Source organism: Prinia subflava, chromosome Z (genome assembly GCF_021018805.1).
Source record: "Prinia subflava isolate CZ2003 ecotype Zambia chromosome Z, Cam_Psub_1.2, whole genome shotgun sequence".
Classification (NCBI taxonomy): Eukaryota; Metazoa; Chordata; class Aves; order Passeriformes; family Cisticolidae; genus Prinia; species Prinia subflava.
The window spans coordinates 10,300,630-10,321,728 of record NC_086283.1 but is presented as its reverse complement, the minus strand read 5'-3'; the positions used below and the strand labels follow the sequence as shown (position 1 = coordinate 10,321,728).

Below are 21,099 nucleotides of genomic sequence, written 5' to 3'. Positions count from 1 at the left end.
ACTTTATGCATTATATCCTTAGAGCAGAATCATTCACTAAAGCACTTTTAACTGTAGCTCCTACCTGAAACGAACCAGCTTTCTGTGTACCCTTGAAACTCTTGGTTGGGCATAAAACAGAAGTCAAAAGAGAAACAACACAAACCATGATCAATTAGACCAAGCACTAAGAAAGAACAGTAGCCACATTGATATAATTCCACTTTGATTTAGGATGCTATCTAATAGGTTTATTAAAAGTTTCAACAGATGATAGCTCCAGACTTTATCTTTCTTGGAAGACACTACAATAGAAGCCACAGTAGAGACTGCCTTGTCACAAGAGGTACAAATACTTGCTGTATAGATGGAGAAATAAAAGGACAAATCTAGTTGTCTAAATGACAATTCACTGTACACATTTTATTTACAGTTTTGTACACTGTCTTAGTATGAATGGGACCGCTTTTCTACTTGAGCCGTTTTAACCAAAGCAAAATAACCTAAGTAATACAAAGTGTTAAAGTACAGCATAAAATACAAAAACAAACATACTATTTCTAGTAAGGAATGTAAATTATGGTGTTACATTAAAAAAAAAATCCACATTTATGTTCAGGAAATCACACAAAAAGATCACTGATTTGACTGAAATGCATAAATCTGTAGCAAAGCTTTGATGTTACAAAAAAACCAAAAAATTACCAAAGAATGCACAAAATTAATGTTTATTCCACCTTTGTCATATTCTCAGATTCTTCACCAAATGTTACATGAGCAAAAACAACTGAAATCAAAATATCACTAATGTTATCAAATAGGGAAAACAAATAAATTAATCTAGCAGCCATCAGCACAGGTTACAGCAAAGATGATGCTGTATAAAAAAAATCCTAGAAAACTGTATGCACCATACTCTTTTCCAAACCAGCAAAATCTTACTGCATACAATGCAAGTGTAAAACAGGGTAATTTCCTGCAGGTACGGAAATGCAACTTGTTTTCTGAATACTGTGGATAAACAAAATCTTTTTTTTGCAATAGTAATGTTTCTACCAAGCTATTACAGAGTGGGCCAGAAACACATTTATGGAATTGGGGGGTGAAGTATACTAAAATTCCAATTGGTAACGGTTACTTCGGCCAAATTAGAAAAACTGAACATAGAAGTACAAGACAAAGGCGAATGAGACTTCTTACAAATCTTAGCAACATTTAGATGGAAATCAAATTTAAATGTAGTCCACTCTGCTTTTGAAGAGGCTTTGGTTCAGCTCCTAATCTCGATTGCTTGACGCAGTCTCCTATGAAAGAATACTCAGAAGGTGTCGTCTTAAACAACAAACCTATTTTTAGTGGTGGAGCCGCTCTTAGTAGCTGTGTCTGCATGGGACTGATAACCAATCACTATCTTTGGAGGAAGTCCTAATCTTTCCTTGTATACTCTCCTGGAGAGGAAAAGAAATAAAACAGTATAAGTAAAGTCCTTAGGAAGTAATTAGGATCAGGACACCTGCTTTTAAAATCTGTGGACACCATAAAAAAAAGCTGCCTATTTAGAAGAATTTCTCAGATATGAATAAAGGACTTGAAATATGACTTTTCTACTGTATTGCATCTCAAACCCACTTACAGTTTTGTAAAATGACTTACTACATAAAATAGGACAAGCTCTTGCAAAAAATAATTAACAGGCCTAAATAAATGCAAAATGCAGGGACTCCATATTGCATTCATGTGAGTATCAATACCAGAAAGCTGTATTTCCAAACATAGAAGGAAAACACCTATGAAGAATTCATGGTTCACGATTCCAGAACTGCTGAGATGATAAATTCAACTGAAGCAAAGAAAACAGCAATTTCCTGGAACAGACAGTTTTTAATCACCCCACACATTGCAGCTACAGCGAGTTGCTGTCTCCCTCTAACAGACAGAAAGCAGACCCTCACAGATGTGGTGGACGGGCACCTTATCCAACAGAAGCTTTAAAAAAACCACCTTGGTTCTTATGTTTTAAAAGAAAGAAGCAGCAGTACCTGCTTTAGACACAAACACACACAGTGTTCCTTAGCACAGAGTGAGATGTAACTCACTAATGGCCAATCCTGTTTGGAGTCAGCATACGGGAGAGCCAGCGGGCAACATGACTTACCTCAGTCCTTGAGTCAGTTTGCAAAAATCTTAACTTTTTCACAGTCCTCTAAAGGAGTCAACTCCTGAGTTAATGGTTAATACCATTCCAAAATGCTGTGTGATGCTTACTAGGTTTATTGCAACATTCTGGTAGCAGAAGATGAACACCATAGTTTTGCTTGTTTATTATTAAACACTTACCACTGAAGCCTGAAAACATGACTGTATAATAAAATTGTTAGTAGAAAGCAGACACAGATTGTTAAAGGCCCAAAAAAGGCATGTGCCAAAAGAGCCATCAGGTAGAGAAACAAGTAAGCTGCTATGCCTGACAGTTCATGTTTGGCTTAAGATGTGCACTAAGCCGGGAAGGTAAATATTTTCATTAGTTTGCATAAGGTAAATGGCCTACAATGACAAGTTTAACTGCAAGTTATTCTGAAGGATAAGTACTACAGAATCCAATAAATACTTGTGTAATTAGTAACTGTAATCACGTAAGTGTAAATAAATAGTAATCGCGTGATTACTAATACTTGCTACACACTAAAGCAGAGTATGCATTTTCCATAGCACAGACTCAATCTGAGATAACTACTTACTTAAAGACCATAGTTGCTTACTTAAAGACCATAGCAATGCTATTACACAGGTCAAATAACCCATGAATCTCAGCATTGCTTTATCTGTACTTAAACAGAGGCAAAATGTAGGAAAACACCTGTAAAGTTTCACAGCACATCACTGTACAGCTTTTTTTTTTTTCCAAATTTAGGTACATCCTTCTGTGCTTTGCAGCACCTTTCCTATCTCATTTGCAAGCACCAGTTTTCTGGAAAAAATCTTATCAATGCTCTATTCTTACTGACTACCCATCTTTACAAACAGGCAGGCTGGAACAGATTGCACATCACCTACAGTTTTTAATTACAATGCCTCATAGTGAAATGAGAATTTCTGCCAAGATTTGTGTATGGGTATGTGTTAGTAACTACTCTGTACTGCTGCACTACCTCCACTGTGGTTTAGAAATGAAGAATTGAACACAATTTGAAACAGTCAAGCTTGGGATACAGCTCTGCACAGGCTCTGCTTCTCTGGAATGCCTCCTCTATCCAGCCAACTGGCTTTATATGCATGGTTACACTTCATGCAGCCGAGGCACTGATCACATTACTTACCCTATATGCGTAACAGCATCCCTGTTTTCACATTCAGTTGTCCATATTGCTATCTTATCACCCTTAGTTCTAACATTAACAACAGCACCACATACATCATCACTGTAGTCATCGAATGACTCCCCAATAAGGCACAGCAGCTGTGGAAGAAAAAGCAGTTGAGAGTCAGACTCCTGTTCTGTAGGCAAGCACTCAGTGTACACAAGGACTGAGGAACACATTTTACAGCCTACAGCTAATTGCCATACAACAATCATTTTCTATTTATTGCAGTGTCTTCCAAATATTCCAAGTGAACATACTCTAGCAGGACATCTTCCTTCTATTCTGAATTTTCCATTCCTCCTCCTCTGCCACCTGCTGCAAGCTGACACATCTGATCATTTCCACAGTGCTGCTTTCAACCCCATCCTCCCAATCCAAAACAAGAGAAGAATGAAAGCCCTGTATTCTTCTTTCTACAGTACACTTAACACAGATGGACCAATCTGAAATTTCAGGTGTTTCCATCCATTATCTAGGAAGAACCTGGTAAGGACTATTTGCACATCAAGTACATAAGGTTTAACTTCAATGCTGAAGTCTACCAGTTCAGAGGTAAATCCAACCGCAGCCAAGATGGTAAGTGCTAATCAACAAAATGTTACCTCCCATTAACACAGGAAACTTGGTGTTTTCATAAACTCTAAAGTGGGCATCAATGAGCCTGAAGAGGGTTTAATATAATGCACCAATGCAAGTGCACAAGTAATACAAGATTCTTCTTCCCAGGTTTCTAGCAGTGAAGCTTGGAATTGACCAGGAACATCAGGCTGAGCAGGGTCACAGCCCTGTGCAACATGCCAGCTGCGAAAGTAGTATCTAAAATCTTCAGCTTGCAACTTGTAAAACAAGCGATCCTGATATTCAAAAGGAATGGTTTCTTGTGCTTGAGACAGATTTGCCTAGACTATGCTGAATTAAAAAATATTTCTGCACACTGAGTCTGCAAATGGACACATGTTTCCCTCACTTCCACAGGACATGAAATACACTGTTGTTGTATCACTTTTACCAGATATACCAGTTATGTTTAGTATCACTTACAACATTTGGAAATTCAACATGTTTGCAACTTTTCAAACAAAGCAGGTCTTTCAGTACCCATCTGACCCACGAGGGCAGGCTTACTTGAGGAAATACAAAAAGGATAAAGTGTGCTATAGAATAAATCAGGTATAACTAGACATGCTTTAAATGTTACACCCAAGTGCAGGCTGCACACACTCACTGAGTCACTGAAGCCATAAATGGTTAAGATCAAATCACACACACATGTGCAAAATATCGACCAACTGTCTCAGCTCACATACAAGCAAAGATGACTACCATACTCAATAAACACTACTCAGGTACATTTCTTAAGAATATTGCACAACAGGGAAAAAGGTCTTCTGAAAGGAAGTTTACTTTACAGTTAAGATTATATTATAATAAAAATTTGTTCCAAAAGGGAGTTATAAAGGTTTTGATTTCTATTGCAGAAAATTGGTTACATATACTTACTGGAATTAGAAGTGACAGGGTTGTTTTAGGGCACATATCACAGTCACCTGGGTATTTAGGCTCTGTGCCATTGCTCACTGCTAAGCAAAAAGCAGAGCCCTCTAGCCTCCAGTTCACACAGCCTATCTACATGTTTCCAAGCCATATGTCATGGCTATTAGCAGTTAGCACTCACACATGCATCAGGCCCAGTATACGCAGCAGGATGTGAAATTGCTCAAGTCCAGTCATACTGCCCAATACTATGTAACGCTCTCCTCAAATCACAACTACAGTGACTACAAAGGTCCTGAATGTTCTGACATACTGGACACCTCTGCTTTGATTCTGAAGGCCATTTCCCCTTTCAAAGAGGTGCAATACTCCTTGCCTCTCACAAAAACAAGGACAAAAATGAGAGATTTGCCAAGACTGCTATGTATTGTCCTGTCTGCAATCCATGCCCCTAAATCCTAGATCGCACTAGACTGTCTTAGGCTATTCTGAGTCAGTTCCTAGACAACACATTTTTCTGTGATACATTTACTGCAATCCACACTAGAAATAGTCTACTTTAAAGAGATAACAGCAACGGAAAAAAAAGAATTTTTATGGTGTGTATATAGAGGACAAATGTGCTATTATTGCCTATCCCAGCATTAAGATAAATACAGAAAGAAAAATTAGGTCTGAAAGTCCCTTGCTCAACAAAGCAAAAACCTGAAAACTCTTCACTTTTTAAAAAAGTATTTGTAAAACAAATTGTTGTATCAATTGAATCAGCAAGTTGCACTCAAGACAATGTATTACTTTCACAGTAGTTGAACAGTAATGTTCTGTACATTACATAAGAAAAGCTTAATCTGTCCTGCAGAACTCTCCCTGTTGCTGCCTATTACAAGGAAGTATTAGACAGAATACACCCACAGGAAGGATCACTACTGAAAAAACATGTTTCAAATACCGCCTGTCAATAAAACCCTACAGACACTGCTGCCAAGAAGTCAGAATAGTGTAGCACAGAAATATCAAATCAATTAAATGTATTTTCACACATAGGACTCCTCAGGTGCCACTGGTGCTTACTGTCTCTAGCCAGAAGCGATCAAGGTCACTTCTTCTCTGCTGCTTGTTTAGTGTAATTAGCCATCGGCCTCCTCGCTTGTTTTTTTCATCTTCCCACATGGGTTCAATCCCATCCTGCAAAGAGAGGCCACAAGTTAAATCAGACTCCATCTCTAGTTTTCCTAAAGAGCCACCAGAAGGCCAGGGTTAAATGGAACAGTAAGTTAAGACAGAAGTGTACAGTTTAAGATACGTACCAGAATGTCAGGAAATACTGTCTCACACCAATATCGAACTTCCAAAGCAACTTAACAAGTGCACACTCTAATGAATTTTTAGTTCTACAGAAGCATCACAGTCTGGGCAAAAGTCTTAGCTACATATTACATTAAAAAAATCCTGAGGCAACAGGCAAAGACAACCACCTGCTTTGCCCTGCATGAAACCAGAATGTAGTTGCTAATTTTATCTGGAGTCCTTATTTTATGTCTTGCACTCAGTGCAAGATTAGCCAAGTGCTTCACTTATGCATACAGATTATTTCACTGAAACAGACACCTTCGGCGGTCTCTCTCAACAACTTCCTTCACACACAAAGTGAAAATAAAAAGGTTTTCATTGTTGGGGAGGGAAAAAAAAAAAAATCAAGATACCCTTTCAAAGCAAGGCCTGATTCACATTTTGCCAGTGGCCCTGCACTGAATTAAATGATTCTGCATGTGCTGATACAGCAAAGTAGCCAGCTACTATTCCTGCATCAACCACCTATGCTCACTTCAGAAAATCTTTAAAAAAGTAAGTAATTTGTCTAGACATAGGAATTCTGTTGAGAACTGCCCACTAAGAATTGCACTACAGAACTTATGGCTGAAAACTAAGTGCTCAATGTGCAGAATGGAATGGTATCATCTCACTTTAAATATAACACCCTCACTGGCAGTTGCAGAGCTTAAACTACTTCACCTTTAAGAGGACCTCTTAAGAAGTCACAACTGAAGGGCAGCAGTGAGAGATTGCCCAGAAGCCTGAAACAATTGCCAATTCTATAGCTGTTCCATGAAGTTATACAATTGTTAGTGCTTTTTGACAAGCAAACAGAACTGATACACATACTTAAAACACAAATTAAGGATTCATGTAAAAAATACAAGCATTATCCACTGATCACCAAATCTCTGAAGGGCCTACAGCTTCTTAAAATCCCAGTAAGGTTTCTCAGTCACCTAGAATACACCATTACCTTCCCAAACCCAAGCACCATCACCTCTTCAGCACATAAAGCTGCTGGGTCTACAAACAGGACACACAGTCTGCTGAGGATCCCCAGCCTATGGCTACATTTTATGAGCAAAGGAGGAACCTGGCACTAGCACTTCAGGGACTATTTAGGCGCTGGAATCCAGAAAGGAAGCTGCATGACAGAAGCACTACCAAGAGGTTAGGGTTTAACTTAGAACCACAATTCAGATCTCCACCCCAGCTGAGGCATGATTTCACCTACACCTTCTCATCAGTATTTCCTATTCACTGGTGTGGACACTTCCCTCAGCATGTTCTAATTGTCCATGTTGGGTGCACTTGTCTATTTCATGCTTAAGTAATACAATATTTAACTGGTAGGATAAAAATTAATAGTACTGTGCATCTGGCTAGTAGTACCCATAAGGAATACTGGGCAACACTGCTGCCTCCCACAGACACTTTAACTCATTTCACATCAAGTGACAGAGCTGGAAAACCTTTCATATTAGAAAAAAACACTTAATTGTTTGCACAAACATTGCAAACGTATAACGAAGACTAACAGTCACAGATTAAAATTTACTGTCTGTGATATGTGCTAAAGCAAGTGCTTGCAGTTTCAGAAGTAGTGACAACCTGATTTTCGTACAGCACATGTTTGGGACTTCCTCAAAAAAAAAAAATTAACACCTTTATGACATTCCCAACCATGTTCCTAGATGTCCTAAGTGAAATATTTGGACAGCATCTTACTTAGTCAGGAAAGCATCCATCAACATCCTTAACTAAAGAAAAAATGTTAGCAAGCCTACCTTAAAGAGTGAGTAGTCACAGCCAGGCATTAAATTACTAGAGAGCTGGATATGGTTGTATAAACTATTGGAGGGAAAAAAGCAGGGTTAGAAACTAAGCATTGTTTTAAGGTACAAAACTCTTAAAGAAATTAAGACATATGAACAAACAAAGCCCCATAATTAAGGAGCAATAAAGTTACTTCAGAAGCAACCCTATTTCTTAAGTATTTTTTTAACTATATAAAAGTATCAGTATTAAGATGTTCTAGGCTTAGAGCAGCAGAATGGAACAGTAACCCCACAATTGCTTTTAAACTCATTTCCAATGCTTCTTTTAAACCTAGTTCTAGAGTTTAAAACTAAAGTTCAAAATTATTAAGAACATAACTAGTGAGCTTTCATGGCAACAGGTTATGTGTCCATGTGTATTCTACACATACATATACGGAATAAGGATAATTATTTACGTATCTAGGGCTACTCTCACTGCTGAGTGTTTTTTAGGAGAAATGTTCAGCCTTGCTATTTGACACAGTACCCTAGATATGCACGCTGTAGGCCTGATAATTCAAATTAAGGATTCAAAAGGCAAGAACAGGGGATAGACAACAAAATATATATTCAGAAATAGATTTACAACCGTGCAATTCAGAAAAATGATCAAAGGAGTACAAAGTGTCTCCTCCTCAAACAGAGAGATAGATGCTTTTTTTCACCCCTGCCTGCTCTGTTAAGTTCAGACTTCAGAAAGAGGCCTGCACATATTACAGCAACGTGTAGGCCAAGACCAACTAATACTGAGGCACAGTTCAGCATCAAAAAGAAAACTGATTACTGTGGTGTTCCAATAATGAGAAACCACACAGGAATTTATAACACCAGTTACAAATTAAACAGGTTGCCTCTTTTAAGTTTATCTTGACATTGAAATTTTATCCCCAGAATGATATACCTATTTCCCACTCCAGCCACAAATGAGGTATAACTTAACTGCTGGTGGCTGATTTTACACATTCACTGCAGACATCTAGATTAAGCACTTTTTAATTACCAAGACTATCTTGGCTATAGAAGCTCAAAAACTTACCCTTAACCAACTTCAGTAGTGAGCTTCTAACACACCGCACCGCTGTCAGCTGAGTGAACCAGTTTGCAATCACCCCCACAGTAGGAATGGGAAAGCTGCCTACAAGCTCAGAATCCCATTCCCCTGTCAGAACTGCACCAATAAAGTTACTGAAAAGGCTGAAGCATTTTTCCTCCCGGTGCTAATGGGTCAGTGATGGGTCTCATTACTACACTCAAACCCCATCTCCCCCCATGGGGATCACATCCAAAAAATAAGTATGCAACAAAAATAAGAACCCTACCACTTAATGTAGCATGAAACAATAAGGTCAAATATATAATACTTTGTTTTTCACTTCAATTTTACAGCACTTGCATTTGATCCATGTCTCAGCATTACAGCAGGCAAAAACCTTGACTGAAGCAAGTGTTTGGAGAGCACAAGCCCACCTTTAAAGGCTTTTTATTGCTGTTGGAGCCTAACCACTCTCACAGACCCTCAACTTAGAATGAAGGTCATTTCTTCTGTAACCTCTAATGAATTTTTTTCAAGGATGCCATTAATCTGTATGCATCTCAAGTACTACACTACAGATTCATGCACTCTTGAACATGTGATGTGACACAGTGGCCAACTTAATCAAGGAGGAAAATGTGGGGCCACTGAAGAGGCAATCAGTTGGCCACCAGAATTTACAGGTTCCTATTATTATGAGATCGCTACTGCACAAATTAAATGCTCTACACGTTTGTCATGTACACATGACAAATGTTCTATGTGTCTCTTATGTACACATAGGCAGGCTGCAGTGTTTCAGTAAGACAACAAGCATTTAAAGGATGAAGAACTTCATTTTAATTTTCTTCAACACACTTCACCTTCAGTTTTGCAAATATTCCAGATTACACAAGAATTTGCAGTTAATGGAGTACTTTGTGGCTTTTCTGACTCGGACATAAGCTTTGCCAACAAATCCCAGAATTATCATGCAGATTGAAAAATTTGTACTTACGCCCAAAAATCTTCAACAGTATCGAACTTTGAGATAAGACGAAGATTTGCTTGCCAAGTTTTGCTCTTGTCATTTTTAAAAAACCAGAGTGCCCATCTAAAGGAGAGCAAAACAAAAACATCTAGAAATTAAAGTATATTAAAAATGTAATCATTGCTATTGTTGTATTCAAATTAATTGCAAACCCTAATGTATTATGAGCATGGAGGTCAGTTTTCATCAATAAGCCACCTGATCAATTCTTTACAGTCCAACAATGTTTGTGCTTTTAATACAAGAATCATGGCAGACCTTATCAGTCCGTTAGGTAAATATTTTAAATAGCTTTGGAATTCTTTTAAGACTCTAACCCTCAGATGTTTCTCCTTGCTGTCATTGCTAAACTGCTATCTCCTACCACAAACAACCAATCATGATCTAAAACAACACCAACTATTCAAACTGGGCTTCCTGGCCAGTAATTTTCTTGTAAAGGTTACATAAGCAAATCAGATCACTCCAAAGCTATGTATGACATGAAAGCGTCCCAAGCACTCACGTACGAGGAAAGCTTAACTTTTAATGGAAGCTGCATTAAGCTTACTAATGGCAACCACCTCAAATCTGCACAAATTGATTGTTTCAAGTTTTAGAATTAGCATAAATAAAGATGAGACTAAATGAAAAAATCATCTCTGCTGAGTACAGACATCAAGACAAAATTGAACCTTTCACACAAAGCTGCTCTTCCTGAATCTAGAAAGCATCACTGCAACAATTTAAAATGCTCGAAGAGGACACCAAATGAGGCATTTAATCAAACAGTTGGGGTTTTTTTCCCACTCTGATCATTTCAGTAGTGTTGAAATACTCAGGTTAGCCCTAGACTAGATTTATCTTCTCTCAGCAGAGAACTTTAAGTCACTATGTGGCAATCTATTGTTTTGAGACCCTTCCTGACATTTCAAACCTAGTTTTAGAAGTTTACTCCTTTGCAGTAACAGCCTCACCTACTACTACTTCTAAAGAAGCGTCAGCATCAATTTAATCAAGATGTCTAGAGGAAAGAGAAGGAGGATGGAAGCTGAAAAACAAGGAAAATGGGATACATGCAGCAGAGCACTACAAGGAAGCATTGTTTTCCACACTTGCTCAAAACTTAGAAAAAGAGTAAGGTATCACTAGGTAAAAGGTACCCTGCCAACAGTAAGTACTGAACATTCCACAGTTACTTATCCGGTCACTTGGAGAAAATTATTTTCAAGCTGGTCTTTTTGAAGCTGTAAGAGGGCTTGAATTTTTCACTAACTTTGAAGTATAATTTTAACTACAAGTTTTTACCACTGGCACCTTAATTTACCCAAGTACAGGGCAGAATGCAAGGTCTTCCAGTTCTCATCTCACTGTCAGCCTCTTAAGAAGGCACCAGGCAAAAGCAACAAAAGCTCTGCTTGCCTCCAGCTAAAAGCAAAGCCATGCTCTTTCAAAGTACCTGGCTGCATTTGGAAAACTTGTAAAGATTTTCAGCTTCTGTAACTGCACTGTCCTAAGAAGACTCTCAATTTTAACATCTGGATCAGATTCTCCTTACTCTGCAACCTCACTGCAAAAATCAAGAACTCCCAAAATACTGCTAGAGAATGTAAGATCAATAAGAGCTGCAAAGCCACAAGCATTTTTCTATCCCTGGAAAAACTACAGTCACTTTTCTGTGCCATTTACCTGTTTTGTAGTGGATGTTTAATATACTGTTCAGGGCTGGCAACCTCCTGGCTAGGTGCTGGCTCGGTTTTCTCCTCTTCTGCAGGTTGGGGGTTGGGAGTTGTTTCCTGTTTGAAGAAAGGAGTTTAATACATTCCTTCTCAATTTTTATTGAACTAATTTAGTCCCTGAAGTTACCTTAGGGTGAAGCTAAGAGTTCCTATAATTTATCTTGATTAGGGGCCCAAATCACATAATGCAAGCACAATTTGTATTCCTTTATTCTTCAACATCTGAATAGGTCCTACAATAAATTCTAACTTCAGGAATTCGCATTCTGCTGTTCAGTGATTTGCTTGCTACGTAATTTGTTTCCAAAATGGTTTACTATACATACTTGTCTGATTTTGCAATAATTTTGAATGCTATTTCAGAAAATACAATCTGTTCTCTAGAATATGCACATCTAAAATAAATTCACAGAGTACTAATTTAAGAACAAAATTTATTTTTATCAGTTTCTGATAGAGCATCATTTGAAACAGGTGTACAGGCCCTGTTATTTAGAAAAAATCTGCTAATACAAGTAGAAGAGAAAACTAAAATTCTTAGATCTAAAATCATCCATTGCAAGCAGCCAGAAGCCAAGCCAGTGCATAGTTACCTTTGTATTTGCAACATCATCATGAACCAAACAGCAGAATTTAAACACACATCAATTCTCAGATTTCCAACTGAAATAAATGTACTTACTGGTTTAGTTAGATATGTTAAATTTAGTTAATATGTTAGACTGATTTCAAGAGTTATTTTTCCAACTTTCTAGAGACAGCTCTAGAAATGTTAAATATACTTTACATAAATGAGTAAATTATATTTTCTTTGTATACAAATCCTCTCAGACTTGTCATTCAGTTCAAGAAGTCAGTGTCAGGTTGAAATTCTAATGCCTTTCCTTCCAACCAGAGAATATAAAGCTTTATTGTGAGGGCAAGTGTCCCTGCCAGTTACCACCATGCCTCCCTAATCTGCAATCCATGCTAGAATATGACAAACAAGGAATGAGGACTGTAGCTCCTTTCCAAGAGCGAACCCAAAAATGCCTATACAGCTGACCCTGTGAAAGAAAAAGCACTTCAGTAATAAAAATAAAAGCTAACTACAGCAGACCCGAAGACTCTAGACATTTCCAAACGTGGCCATATAGGAGTAGTATTTGAAAATTAATTTGAATTTTGTGGTTTTAACAGAAAAAAATAACATAGGAGTGAATTAAGTAATGTTATTTAATTAATGGAACAGTTTACTCCAGACTTCCATATACATTTGATCACACCAAAGCTGATGAAAAGTGGAATGGATTTGAAGTGGTAACACTGTTCAATCTTCACAGACCCAAAGTCTTCTGGATAATACCTAAAGATCTGTCTTAACAGGGATTTTCTTTTCATTATCAATATATTTAGCATTAAGCATGGTATGTTTTATATCAGAGAAGTTACTCCTTTATGGTTGAAAATAATCAAGTGTGCTTTAGTTTAACAACCCACCAAGAAAAAGACCTCATGACATTTCTGAACACTCAGATGGACCTGCATTCACAGCGGACAGACCTAACAGGAGCACTTGGCCAGTGCTTTGATTTACACAGTACAATAGCACAATTCCCTTCCCCTTCATAAAACTAAATGCTTTCTTAGGATTGCTCAAAGGCATCACCACTAACAAACCCACAGAAGCACAGTATTGAACAATCTGCCACATCTTCTCTAGTGTAATACTAAAAAAAGCTAAGCAGACCTTCAAAAAAACTTAGCAAGTTCTTCAAATTCTATCTACAATAGAATTTCTAGTGTTACCCACACTTACTTTTGGTATCATTATCTTTAATCACACAAAACCATCCCACTGAACAATTCCAGACAGCACACAAAAGCTGCAGAATTCACCAAGGAAGCACTTTAATACTTCCTTCTTCACGTTATCTGTATTATATTACAGAGAAACAAGTGTAGACAACAAAAGTTGAAGTGTGGTCCCTTCAGGGGCTTCTAACTAGAAAATTTAGGAAAGTTACAGGTGCAAATACAATAACCCTACAAGAAAAATTCTGCTGATGTTCTGGAATAGCACTAGGTTTTGTGATAAAGCTTGCTTTCAGACACAGTACTCTGCAGTTATGACATCTAATATTCAGAACTGATTTACAAATGCTATTACACTAGGAATTTTAACATCAAACAGACTCCCTCTTCCTGAATGCAGATGCAGAGTATCTTCCAAAACCAACTTCAGTTCAGAATATCATGTTTGCTCAGCAACTAGCTTTCAACATACAAAGAGCTAATCCCAAAGTCTCCCTGGTCACTCTTCCAGAATTATCACAATTACAAAAAATGGAAGAATCAATACAAAGCCACTGAGCACATGCACAGCTGAACTGTTTCATAACTTCTAACAAAAGACAACATTAGAAAGGATTAAAGTAGCACATCCAGACAAAAAGAAAAATGCAATGAGCCTCAACACCTGCCTGGTACACTGATGATCATCCTTCAAACAACTACATGAAATTCTATTTTTGGACAAACAGAAGACATCTGACTCAGCACAAGCATTTTACTTAAGCCACCACAATATCAAGTCCCTTTAGATAGTCTAAAAGCTACATGGCATTCATGAAACTTGGACCAACTATTATTCAAGCTCCTGTCCAAAATAGAAAACGATAGCTCAGCTCCAAGGCCCAGGTAACTGTGACCTTGACCCAGGACTGTGCCACTCCCCTCGAAAACAATGCCATCAGAACACTTTTTTTCCAGCACCAGGCTGCCCCATCAAGAATAGCTACAGGTCTACACACCAGTTGTAAAGTTGGAAGCAGAACTTATTATTAAAAAACATTATTTCTGGCTGGTCTCCAAGAGAAGCCTAAAGCAGCTTACTTTCACTTCCTCCTATTTCCCACAGCCATCAGGGAAAAAGAACGATTTTAATTTTTGGTTGGTTAATGATTATCCGCTCCTATTTCCCTCCATCTTATCTTTATCTCACTATTCTGAGTACCAAAGTGAAATGTTTGTACACCAAATCACTTTTCGTTATTAGTCAAATAGAAACTGTTTCATTAATTGGTATTTAAAGTCCATTTAAAATCCCAGTATCCAAGAAATTCTACAAGAAATTGCTTAGAATTCTATTCTATAAATACCACATGAATTAATGTTACTGTTTACATTTCAGCAATTCACAGCTTGAAACCCTGCAATTGCAAAACTAGTAACCAAAGTCAGACTGACTCCATCAGTAGTTTCTGACCTACTTAATTTAAAAACCTTCATAATACTTTACCATTGCTCATAACTAATGTATTCTTTAACCTAAAATTGACTTAACACTAAGGAACCACTGAGTTTGCTGCTTTTAAAATATAAGTAACAAAATAGGGTAGTATTACCAGATAAACTGGAAAGCTTCACAAGGCCCATCCCACTTCTCATACACAAGACAGCATGTAATTAAGTGACATTTATTCACTACCCATAGAGTTTTGATGTAGGAATCACTTTGCAGAAGTCCATGAAACATTTGCCTACTCAGCACTTAATGACTCTGTATCTTGACACTTGCAGATTTAATTAGCTCTTTAACTGGCTCTAATATTTACTCTTTCTCTGCAGCACACAATGACCAACATATCAAAGAAAGGTGTGCATGTCACCAGGACAGGAAACAAAGTGCATTTACAGTACAAACTGCTTCACCAGGTTTGTCTATTAAGGAGAACAAGCAGCTTGACTACATTTTACCAAGGGTTTTCAGATGCTGCCAGACCACATTCATGTCATTAGCTATCCACAGAAGTTGTTCAGCAAGTCCAGTTGGAGTGCGACCATTATTGCCCAAAAGGACATAACCTAGCACTATTATGCACTCTTCTCTCCAAGAGAATTAGTGGAAGAGGGCTTCCAAGTCTTCTTGCACTGAACCAAAAAAAGTTATATTCCAGAGTTTTCACCTTCTTGTTTAGAGCTTCCAAAAGAAGAAAACTGCATGCCCCAGTTACCTGATGTCTCAGGGAAAACAATTTCTCCTATTTCTCCTATCTGCTGGTCCTTATGCTTCTTGCAGGTAACTGCTACTACACTACAGCCAGGATAGTTTCCAAGACAAAAAAAAAATCAAGAGCTACTTATTTCAAAACACTATGGACAAAAAAAAATAAAAGCAAGATTATATCCTGTAAGAAAACAAACCAAGTGATTTGACCCACGACCATGAGGCATGAATGTACAGTGGTAAAAATCATATGTAGTACATTTAATAACAACTGGAAGAGAGGAACTAACAGCCACCTGTTACCAATTTAAAAGTGTGAAGTAGATTTCCAGTCACCAGGACAAAGAAAGTATTTCTACTTGTGACACAGCAAGGCCAAATAGAGAGTAACTATCCTAACTGCATTCATCATTACTTAGAACACCACCGATTTGTAGAAAGGCAACCACTATTAGAACACAAACATGGAACCTGATTTTAACTGAGTGACATCCCCTCAAATTACAACAGAAGTGCAACACAGGTACAGGAGAACAGAATAAAAGACTAAGTAAGAAAGTCACACACTACACCTCTTACCCCAGTCTGCATTCTGTTGCTGCCTTTGCTAATGGAACACAAAACCTACTCATGGGATGAGCTTCTACACATAATATTCTGTCAGTTCTAAAGCACTCAGACAAGAAACTGCTCCCAAAACTGCTGGGGAGAACAGTTCAGATGATTCAAAGAACAAAAAAGCTTCTAGTCTCCCCAAACACTCCTAGACAAACGACCTCCCTCCATGTTTTGCAAGTATACTGAGTCCCTGGCTCAAAAAAGCATAGAATTTCATATCCGCTGAAAATTTAAGACACCTTTCATCTTCAGAAAAGAATTTAATGTAGAATTTATGAATGGTCAAGAGAGAGGTCTTCAAAGAAAAAGTACTGAATGTACTTCTGGTATGCCCAGTGACTGCAAAGGATGTCAAACATACAGGTTATCTGATGAACAGCACAGAGCACAAGAGAAATAGACCTCTATTAAAAAAAAAAAAAAAGGACTTTTAAACAGTTTAAACTTTTCTGCCTCACATCCACTACACAGAATCAAGGACAACTGGCACTTTAAGGCCACTAACACTTATGTTACAGCACGCTTTTATCTGTACATCACACAATTATATCTTCCTAACACCAATGTCCTACAGAGGACAGGTTTTAAACTTGAAGAAATGAGGACTTCCACAAGCTAATAAAAAACGTTTAAACTCAAGTTTAACCTTAACTACAGAATACTTAAAAAGTGAAAGACAATTTATTGGAGGAAAGGTCATATTAATTCACATTTAAAGTCTGCATTCCTCTTGTCCGATGCAGACACTCTACCAACATCCCTTACTTAATTCTTCCCTCTACCTCAACAGTCAAACTAATCTTTACAAAGCTGCCAAAAGAAGCACATCATTTTCTAATCAAAAAGTTTCCTATGTACCTCCACACCAGCAGGTAGTACCAGTAAATGAAACACAGCTTGATTTCATATGCTATTTTTATAGATCTCTTTGAAATAAATTTGGTATTTTATATCCTGCGTGGAATGTATAATTATTCAAAATTGCTTTCAGAAAAGTGTTTATCTCAAAAAATTTACAAGATGTGCAACACTCCTCTTAGAGGAAGCTTCATATTCAGAAATGTTATTTACAATTCAAAAGCTTATGATAAATATTCTTAATTTTTCAACGGCATTAAAAATACATCCATCCTGTACCATTTCAGAAAAATGCAATGAGCAAGGAACTGTGTTCACAATACTGCAGTTCAATGTTATACTGACCTCAAACAGAGCAGGTCACTGATTTTTACAGCAGAAATATCCAGCAACAAGAGTAAATCTAAAGTTGAATTAAACTTACATGCTAACTGTCTGTAAATAATATAAAATAAATACCTTTCAGCCTACATTGAATTTTAAGAGCTATTATGAACTTTCCATAATTTTAAAGTCCTACAGCACTATATTTGCAACCCCTTGAGATAACATTTTCAATTAAATAGTTTTGATTCTCACCTGTGTATGATTACCTTCTCAAACATGCAGTTTTCAAATTACAGATAACTGAAATATCACTGTTGTATGCTTAAAAAAGAGTTAAATTTACAAAAGTTGCATTTATAACAATAACTGCCCTTATAAAACTGCAAAAATATGACAGAACCATGATGCCATTTCCAATTTGCACAATAAGGGATTTATAGGCACCTAGAAGTTACAGGCTTTGTGCAGCTTATGCTATTAAGTCACCTTTGGTAAACTACTGCTTACTAATGCATTACTACTGGCTTGTTGTTGACTTTGTGGACTTTTGCATGATATTATCTGATCAGATTTAATCCTCAAAGGCTGTATGAGCACTCTAACAGGTGACAGTTCTGCACAGTCTCAAAAATTAATATATAGTATTTTTAAAAGAAAAGCCTAGACATCACAAGAAAAACTGAGTTTTAACCTGTCAGTGTTGCAAAGGCTTAAGTCTTCCCTACAGTGGAAAAGTAAGCCCCTCTGCAATTGGGCTGTATCTATTTGGAATAATCTCACTTTTTTTGACAACTTTTATGGGACTCACTACAAAACTCTAAACTCACGTTTCTGTATTTGTTAAGTCTTAAACATTTTTCAAGCCTCTTTAAACTTTCAATGTATGCTACTTTTGAAACCGTGACAGTACTAGAAACATCACTGCCCTTCACAGAAGCCTGTATTAATATAACCAAAACCAACCCATAGTCAGTTGTATTTTCAATTCCCAAGACACACTCTCCCACCAGGAAAGCACTACAGATGACATCTCTACAAACCCAGGTCCAGATTTTGCAGGTGAGCAACAGGAAGAATGCCTCCCTATGATCAAGAGGTAATGCCATACATGCAATTAAATTGTTCAGCTGCAAACCATGCAGTATTTCTGCAACACTGTGCACCTCTGACCTCACTCACTGTACAAGTCTAACTTTAGGTTTAGGTAAGAGAAGTGAGCCACCTACTAGGACAATAAACAAAGACTTTGTTGTTTGCTCCTATTTGAAAATAAGCAAGAACAGGTGGTAGCTGACTCCTGAATACAAACATACCACAGCTACAGCAGAACATTCAACAATTGCATTAATTAATTAAATTGTTGTGAGTGTTGACCCATCTTCTACTTTTAGAGACTCAGCACAACTGCTCATGGTGAACCGGATCTGAGAAATCAATCTTGCTGGGACACAGCACTGTAAAACCAACTAATTACTTTCTGCTACATTAGGCCTGGACCTATTCAATGTGCAGATGGAGTTAATGGAGAAAATGGTGCAAAGAGGGTTTTTGAGCCAGCAGCACAGTGAAGAAAGTCACACGGCCCAGGCCTTTAACATAACTTCAATTTCTAATGGCCATATTAGAAACTATCACAATTCCTACTAAGATCCACGATCACCACAAAGCACTGCATTGAGAGGAAGCCCTCATCTTCAGATATGCAGGCAACAACTCGAAGAGTAGCTTTTGGATGTGAAAACAAGTGTTTAACACTGGCTGAAGAACACGGGAAGGGTGCTGCTGGTGGTCTGTCTTGCACTCTTAACTGCCACTCTCCCTGTACAGAACTGCTGCCATGCAATTTATAAATACCGACCCACTTCAGTCTCTTCCTCATAAGCAAAAATATGGTGTTTGGCTCACAGAAAAAAAAACATTAGGAGAAAAATCAGTATCCCTTACACAAAAGAGCAAAATTAGGCTTTATTTAAACCCACCGATTTTCAAACTTCTTTCACTTTATCTAAATGTTACAAAGCCTCCCCAAACAGCACACTGGCTGTTTATTCACAGCTGGTAAGCATAGCAGCAAGAGACCAGCCCGCCTTAACTGGGCTATCTTGAAATCCTAACAGAGTCTTCTGCTGTCCTCTCCTCATGATACACAATCATGTGGGATTAGAATAACAACTGTACTTGGATCACTTCCAGCTGCTCCACTCATGGAGTGGAAGTGCAGGCTGGGGCTACGTTTGTAGGACCGAGCCTAGTAGCATGAACATATCACCTGGGGAAAAAAAAAAAAAAAGTACTGAATTGTCATGAAAGGTCTGAAAAAAACCCACCCTCGAATAAAAGATGACACAACCTGGAAAAGACGATTTCCTTTGCCTAATCTCACCAGCCGCGCTGTGGCCGCGGCTTCCCCAGCAGCGCGTCTGGGACTTACCGACCGCACGCTCCCTCACCGCGGGGCCTCTCCCGGGGGCACAGCTCGCCAGGAACGCGGCCCTTCCCGCTGCCGGAGGAGCCGCCCCTCGCTGCCCGGCTCGCCGCGGCGGCAGGAACCAACATGGCCACCCCCACCGCGCCACATGCGCCGGGCGGCCGCCGGGGCCGCGGGCGGGGCGCCACACAATGGGCGCCGCCGGACCGCCGGCCCCGCTCCCGCCGGGCCCTACCGGAGCCGCGGCCGCGCGCGCCGTACCCGGGCGACGGTGCCGGCAGAGCCACAGCGCCCCGCCGCCCCCTCCCCCGCCCCGGCCCCTGCGAACGTGCGCTCCTCGCCGGCGTCTCCGGCCAGCCGCCTCCTGCCTGCCCGCCCGCCCGCTCGGCCGGGCGCCCGCCGCGCCCTCGCCTGTCGCGGCCGGTGGAACGGCGCCTCGACGAGGAGGAAGAGCATAAGGATGCGGTGGGAGGAAGGCTGGAGAAAGGCAGACGGACGGGAGAAGGGAACGCGGCACTCACCGGCTCCACCGCCGCCATCTTAGAGCGCTCGGATCGCGGACGCACCGCGGGGCGGGGCGGGGGCGGGTAAAGGCCCCGGACCGCACGCGATTGGTCGTCCGCTGGTCACGTGCGACCGGAGGCCGTTTGGGGCGCGGTGCCAGCCGGGAGATGTAGTCGTCATCGTTCGCGGGGGCTGCCGGGAACCCCTCCCACTGCCGCTCGGGCAGGAAGAGGCGGGCGGGCACGGGAGCGCCCTCTGGCGGCCGCTGCGGTAGTGGAGCGGCCCCCGGGCTCCAGAGGCGCCTGGGGGCCGCGAGTACAGCGGTGAGAAGGCCCTTGTCCCGCGGACACAGCGGTGTGAAGGCCCTTGTCCCCCGAGTACAGCGCTCCGTGGTCCCCTGTCCCCCGGACACAGCGTGTGAAGGCCCTTGTCCCCCGAGCACAGCGGTGAGAAGGCCCTTGTCCCGCGAGTACAGCGGTGAGAAGGCCCTTGTCCCCCGGACACAGCGGTGTGAAGGCCCTTGTCCCCCGAGCACAGCGCTCCGTGGTCCCCTGTCCGCAGAACAGAATGAGAGAATCAGGTTGGAAAGGACCTTTAAGAACATTACGTCCGACTGTTAACCC

General features: G+C 39.7%; 1 protein-coding gene across 1 annotated transcript; it reads right to left on the bottom strand.

The window, feature by feature from the left end:
* Positions 1–369: 369 nt before the first annotated feature.
* Positions 370–20,587, bottom strand: LOC134563864 (eukaryotic translation initiation factor 4E). The gene is made up of 7 exons (XM_063422248.1): positions 20,494–20,587; positions 11,704–11,810; positions 10,003–10,098; positions 7,940–8,003; positions 5,907–6,020; positions 3,297–3,436; positions 370–1,427 (listed from the first exon to the last, which is right to left on the bottom strand). The coding sequence occupies exons 1-7, from the start codon at positions 20,509–20,511 to the stop codon at positions 1,313–1,315; spliced, it is 654 nt and encodes a 217-aa protein (XP_063278318.1). The 5' UTR covers positions 20,512–20,587; the 3' UTR covers positions 370–1,312.
* Between the last annotated feature and the right edge of the window lie 512 nt (positions 20,588–21,099).